Consider the following 7,102-nt stretch of genomic DNA (forward strand, 5'->3'; position numbering starts at 1 on the left):
CCAGCCAGTACCTCACGGCCAAACAAACTTTCAGCCCACCCAGCCACAATATAACGACCAAATAAAATTCCATCCCAAACGGCCGCTACCTAACGGCCAAATATACTCCCAGCCCAACCAATCGTTACCTAATGGCCTAATAAATTCCCAGCCCAACAATAGAACACAACACAACCCAATAAATTACCATACTAAACTGCCGACAAATAACATTAAAAGTCGGCTTCGGCGGATCCGGCCAACAAATAAAGACAAAAAAAAGTTTATGCTTAAAACTTAATTAAAGCTAAAATCTAACGGCCAATTAAACTTCCTGCCCAAACTACAAGACGACCCTAAAAATAACCAACCAAAACGACCGACATATACATCACGACCTAGAAACGTTTCAGTCTGAACTGCCACTTCTTAAAGGCCGAAAAAAAATTGAAGGTCCAACTCCAGCTACCTAATGGCCAAGAAAATGTACAGGTCAAACGTCCACCACTTGACGATCTAAAAACGTTCCGGCCCACCTGCCGCTACATAAGGCCGAAAAACGTTTGTGGTCAAAGTGTCGCTACATAATGACCAGGAGAATTTTCAGCCCAAACGTCCACTACTGAATGACCTGGTCGTTCCTGCCGCTACTTAAAGGACGTTAAACGTTGCAGCTCAGATTGCCGCTACCTAACTGCTAAAATATTTTCAGCCCCAACATGCTTAATGCTCTAAGAAAACTGCGACTCGACGTGGCGTTATATAACTGCAAAGAACCGCTACTACTCAATGTGAATCAGGATCAACATACTGTCACCTCTATTAAAGTGTGGTAATGTCAAGTAAATACCGTATATCTGCTTATGTATTAACTATTTAATAAACATAAATGTAGTATTTGAATAAATAAAAACTCAAATAGTTCTCTGATCCACTAAAAGCCAATATCTTACATGTAGTGACTCTCCTTGGCTTTTTCAAGCCTAGAAAACCTACTAGTTCAAACTGAGCTTCAATATTCAATCCGAAATTAATTAACCCCACCTCTTAGAAAACAATTACTCTAAAACATAAACTGGTGGATCAGACAATTCACTTTCAGTTTTTAGTAACAATTTATTATGATTCAACTCTACTTCCTCTAATCCATCTTTTACCTTTAAGAGCATAACCAAGGGTGTACACCCATTGGTTGTCTCAATCCTTTCACAAGAATATATTTGAAACAATTTTTAAAACTAATATCACTAGCTTTGATATTTGTTTATTCTCTACTTTTAATAATGTTATATCCCAGGAACTAAACACATAGAAAGCCACGAGATGTTTTTAATTGTAGACGAACCTTTACCATTTAACAAGTCCATATAAGTTTCATAAGAATTTAAAGATATTGTTTGGTTACATCAGTACAATACTCTGTTCCATGTATATATCTTCATCTAAACGTCTGTATAAAAATGCAATTGAACTAAATCAAATACATATTTTCTGTAGCTGCAATACCATGGCTCCTATAGTACTGATTTTTTCTACTGAACCATTAGGAATCGACTTAACTCTAAAAATCTATTTTGACATTCTTACTCTAAATCCTTTGGGCGGCTCCATTAGTTTGTAAGTATGGTTTTCTTTTTCTCATACTTAATCTGCTATATATTCATCTCAATTCTCAGAAGATTCTTCAGAATCTGTCTCATCCATGGAATCTTCCTTCTCATCTGACACTAACTGAACATTTTGAACACCTTAATCACGTAATGCTCCTACAAGCTCTGCCCATATAGCTTCTGGAAAAATGATGTTGTTATTAGATTATTTAAATGTCCTTGCCATTTCAATGACAGTGCGGAAATTTTGCCAGAGTGTGTTTGGCTAAGTCGTGTATCTCAATCTCTATGTATGTATGTATCAGTGTCTATCAATCTCTGTATGACCCCCACTGCCCTCAAGATCTCTCTAATCTCCTTATAGTCCATTAATCACCCCCATTGTCTTTATCAACTATCTAATTGAATCACTTACTATTTTTGAGTGTTGCAATACCTTCTTGAGCATAACCTTCATTTCTAGCATACCTTCTTTCACCCTTGATTTTTCTAAAATTGAAGAGCCATTCGAAATTTAGTATAATTATAATAAAAAGATAGCTAAACATGTTTTCTTACCCAACGATTCTCTAAAAAGCCCACATATGTCTATAATAAATCCTCTGGCTTCGTTGATCTTACCCGATGTCCAAATGGCAGCCTATGTGGTTTATATGCAGTTTATATGCACTCACATAATTGTTTTTCCTTACTTGAAATATTCAAATGTAGCTTATTTTGCATCTCAGCTGGTTTATGCCTATTTTCTTTATGTCCCTATCTCTTGTAGTACAACTGCAACTTATTATCAACAAACTGGTTTGATTTTTGTCTCAAATAAAGTACCTCTTAGTTTTCTTAAACCGTCCACATTAGCTTCCTCTGGAGTGAGATCCTACACTCAATCGCTGTTGACACACCTACACCCCTGGATTTCTGTTTTGTACTGCTAAAACAGTGAACAAATTTGGCACATACCATACATCCTTCCCCAAAAAATTCAGCAAAAATTCTTCCCCAGTTGCCAAGATCTTTAGTATTACTGCACCCATTGCAATGGCAGAAAGAACTTTTCCAATTGATTTTAAGCCTGTGGGAGCTTCAAATTTCTTAAAATTAAACTGTATTTATAATACTTCTCAGGGTTCATCGGTTGTATCTTGGACTATAATTTAACAGAATTGAAGTTTTTATACACACTGTGTCTGTTACAGAACTTGTAATCATGAATTTGCACAGACCTTGTCCTTATGGAAAATATGACTTTCTCTTTGTGTTTCTCGACTTCTTTTCCCATAGCTGAACTTGCCTGAGCATCTGGTTTATTAACCTTATCAACTACATCCATGGTGCTTCATGGTAATCAAGAAGGTCTCTTATTTTTCTTTATTAAACTGGCCAATCTGACTCACCCGCCAGAAGGTTAGATGTATTGATAAAACTCCATTCTTTGTCAACTAACGTGTTCAGTCACAGTTCGAACTAGTAATACTCTAGACACCAACTACACAATCTGAACAAAAAAGGTTTAAACACTTTTTCTAACCAAAAACACTGATGATTACTGCTTGTTTATCACAATATTTTGTAAAACTAATACCACTAATTTTGATATTTGTTTATTCTCTACTTTTAATAATGTTATATCACTTAACTGAGCACCATAAAGTTTTATAGTTTGCAAAGAATAGATAGTAAAAACACAGAATGCTATGAGATGTTAGGCTTTGTTAGCTTTCTTCCTCTAAATATTTGCTACTTTTTATTTTTACCCTCTCGTAACATTTCCTCTTAAATAACAATCAATCATTCTTGTAACGGCTTTTTTAATTTAGAGTTTGGCCGTTATTGGCGACTCAACGACTACGCATGCTCCGGCCAGTCAGAAGTGGTTTTTGAAATCAAGAATGCGACATCGACTACAAAAAACATCGATGTTTTAAAATATCGTTGCTTATAATACATTACCGAAAATACATCGATATTTTTGAACTACTATTTCAGTAACATAAGGTCTGTTCCAACGATCACGCATTCTACAGCCTGTCAGAAGTGGTTTTGAAACAAAGAATACGACATCGATGTTTTAAAATATCAATAATCAAGTTATTCCTACTTACTGCATTTTTTTTTGTTTCATTGAAGCGGATCTTTTTTTAATATCAATGTTTAATTCTCGATGTTTTACGTTTGTCTCAATTTTTCATTTTTTAAAATACAAAAGTAACTTAATGAAAAATAAAATTAACTGTATAAACGGATTCCTATCAACAATGTGGTGGGAGGAGAAAGTACTTCCTACCTTCACGCTGACAACGGGATCAAAATAAATTAAAGGTATGTTTTAACAACCAATTCTGACTGTTCGGAACTGTGCAGAGCATGGGTAGAAAAAGTTTTTCCCTCCCAAACTATATGTATATGTCGCATCCCTAGTCTCAAAAACTACTTCTGACTTTACGGAACATGCGAAGTACGTGTTTTTCCCTCCCACACCCTATACAGGGGACTCCGTCCGAGCAGTTCTGGATAATCAGAATTCGTTGTTGCAACAGACCGTATGTTACTGGAATGGATGTTCAAAAACATGGATGTATCATTGTTGTCAATGTCGCATCCCTGTTATAGAAAATAGGTTTTATTATTTAGTTTGTAAAATAAAACAGTAGATGGCGACACTGCTCTGGCATAGGATAGCTTGGCGTCCTTTGGGACTAGAACAGTCTTTCTATGTTTATAAAACCCTTCATAAATTCCACAACAATTTGGCAGCATAACGTGGTTTAGTGCGTGAAAGGATTGAGTGATGATCTAATTTTGGATTAAATTAGCTTAAAAGTTGAGTAAACATTAATATCCATAGTAACTTAAAACCGTAACAACGCAATATCATTAGTAACCATTGGCAACTGCAGATCCATGGTTGCTACCGTTAAAGTTAGCGTGGGTATGAAAATATACATTTTCATGAATATATTTTCACATATACTAAATTAAATGAAACTGATTAAAATGTAATAAATCGGGATGATACTTCTGCTCTTCCTTGAATGTTTGGGCTTGGAAGATTATCTGCGAGAGAACGCTAGGTGGTGGTAGCTTATTAAACTCAATCAAAGGTGTACCCCGGATTAAAATTAGAGGGGGGGGGGGGTAAGCCAGGGTCGTTTAGATTGTGACGTTTCAGCACGGAAAAGTGAATGAAACTAAAATGTTAAGGCCACTCGCTGGGTATACCCATGAAGTCAATGACAAACAGTTGTAAATTTTAAATTTAGTCTATTGGACTAGATTTTTTTTAGTTTTGAATACTATAAACGAGATAGCGCTAGTAGGTGAAAGTTTAATAAACTCAATGACAAACAGTTGAAAGCAATTTTATTTCATCTGTTAACATTTAGATTTAATGAGTCATATTTGTCTATATACACCATCCAGTACAATTGATTCCTTTTCCGGCTCGTTCATAAATTTTATAAACTTGGTGTCAAAAGAAATTTAATTTCACGGAAAAAATTACGGATTCCAATTTCTTAATTTCTCCCTATAACATTAATGAATATGGATGAAAAATGTAATTGGTTTCAAAACTCCTATGGTTGTAAGTCAGCGGATCATTAGGAATAAGTCTGATATTTTTTAATTATCTTATAATTTCGAAATGAAAAGTTTTCTTAAAAACCAATGACTAAGTGTGATTGGAATATTAAGAAGCAATCATTTTATACATATAGTATTTTCTATCAAGACCAGTTAATTCCATTTTCATAAATTTTACAGGAGAAACGGAAAACTTAATTTGAAACTAATTTTTTTTTTTAAATGGTAGGTGAGTCCACACAGTATCGGGATAGTTTTCCATTCTCAACCGAATTAGATTGGAATGTGCTGGTTTTGATCCAAAAAGTCGAGTTTTTCTCTATTTTTAAACTTTTTCTCCTAAAATATTTCGTGATTATTGGTTTTTAACTTTAACTGAAATTTATGGATTATATTGTCTTGTGTTCAAGAGAGTCTTATATTGTATTATTACTGTCAACTACTAAAAAAAAAAAAAAATCCTTATTGAAATATCTTTTTATCTTTAACAAATAATAGAGGTATTATGTTAATAAATTCCACTCGAGAATTGAAATTGTTTCATTTGAGTAAGAAATCTAAATTTTTAAATGTAATCACTTACGTATGTAGGATAGTAATGTATACTATTGCAGAGCACTTTTGCACAACAAAAAACATTTGCACCCAATACCACCGATTTAATGTTAAAATTTTAATATACATTTTCATGAATATATTTTCACATGTACTAAATTAAATGAAACTGATTAAAAAGTAATAAATCGGGATGATACTTATGCTCTTCCTTGTACGTTTGGGCTTGGAAGATTATCTGCGAGAGAACGCTAGATGGTGGTAGCTTATTAAACTCAATCAAAGGTGTACCCCGGATTAAAATTCGAGGGAGGGGGAAGCCATGGTTGTTTAGATTTAGACGTTTCAGCACGGAAAATGAATGAAACTAAAATGTTAAGGCCACTCGCTGGGTACTCCCATGAAATCAATGACAAACAGTTGTAAACAATTTTATTTCATCTGTTAACATTCAGGTTCTATGAGTCCTATTCGTCTATATATACAATTCAATACAATAGATTCTTTTTCTGGCTCCCACAAGCAATTAATTTTTATAAACTTGTTGTCAGTAGAAAGTTAATTTCATGAAGAAATTACGGATTCCAATTTTGATTCTTAAATTCTTCCTTTAACATCAATGAATATGATTGAAAAATGTAACTGATTTCAAAACTCCTAAGGTTGTAAGCCAACGAACCGATGCGGAATAAGTTTGAACTTGAAAACTTTGACGCAGGCATCATGATCCTGTTAGAACCTACCTTGCCCTCTGTTAGAACCTATCCTCTGTTTTAAAGCACTAAAATTTATCACTTTCCATATGACGCACGGTAAACTGACGTTGCGCGGACCCACCCTAACTTTAACGGTAGCGACCTGTGGATCTGCAGTTGCCAATGGTTACTAATGGCATTGCGTTGTTATGGTTTAATTTACTATGGATATTAAGGTTTACTTAACTTTTAAACTCAGGGGATAGCTAATCACTTACTAAGTAAACTGCTACTTCTGCATAGTCATTATAGAAGGGGTATTCATGATTTTTAGTTTAACATATTAAATGGAGAAATATTTCCATCTTTTAACATGTTAAAATTATAATTTATATAATTATAATAAAATTATATGACAAAATTATCATCAATATAACATTCTCACCCACTTATACCATATTTATTTATTACTCACATTTATATTTATATAAATAATAATGTTATTAATCTACTACTGTCTTCTTTCATAGTTATTAATCAACTAGTATATATTTTCATTTCATTGCTATGTATATTTCCAAATTTATTAGTCTATAATTTATTTTATTTTTATCTTTTTTACTCTGAATGAAGGTTGTAATCTCTTTTTATTTTTATAGCCCTGATGAGGTCCTAAAAATCAGG

At 33.7% G+C, this 7,102-nt stretch overlaps 1 protein-coding gene across 3 annotated transcripts in view; it reads right to left on the reverse strand.

The window, feature by feature from the left end:
- Positions 1 to 7,102, reverse strand: part of LOC106684318 (programmed cell death protein 2-like) — a 34,530-nt gene that overhangs the window by 26,093 nt on the left and 1,335 nt on the right. The window contains exons 1-2 of one of the 3 annotated variants that reach the window (XM_024359028.2): positions 2,148 to 2,592; positions 1,567 to 1,769 (exon numbers count right to left, since the gene is read on the reverse strand). In XM_024359028.2, coding sequence (XP_024214796.1) covers positions 1,567 to 1,590 — 24 coding nt within the window. In that variant the 5' untranslated portion in view covers positions 1,591 to 1,769; positions 2,148 to 2,592. Of the gene's footprint in view, positions 1 to 1,566; positions 2,104 to 2,147; positions 2,593 to 7,102 lie in introns of those variants that run through there. The other 2 variants (XM_014426320.3, XM_024359029.2) reach the window with 2 other exon arrangements.

This window comes from Halyomorpha halys, unplaced genomic scaffold (genome assembly GCF_000696795.3).
Source record: "Halyomorpha halys isolate HHAL.00 unplaced genomic scaffold, Hhal_1.1 Scaffold570.1, whole genome shotgun sequence".
Classification (NCBI taxonomy): Eukaryota; Metazoa; Arthropoda; class Insecta; order Hemiptera; family Pentatomidae; genus Halyomorpha; species Halyomorpha halys.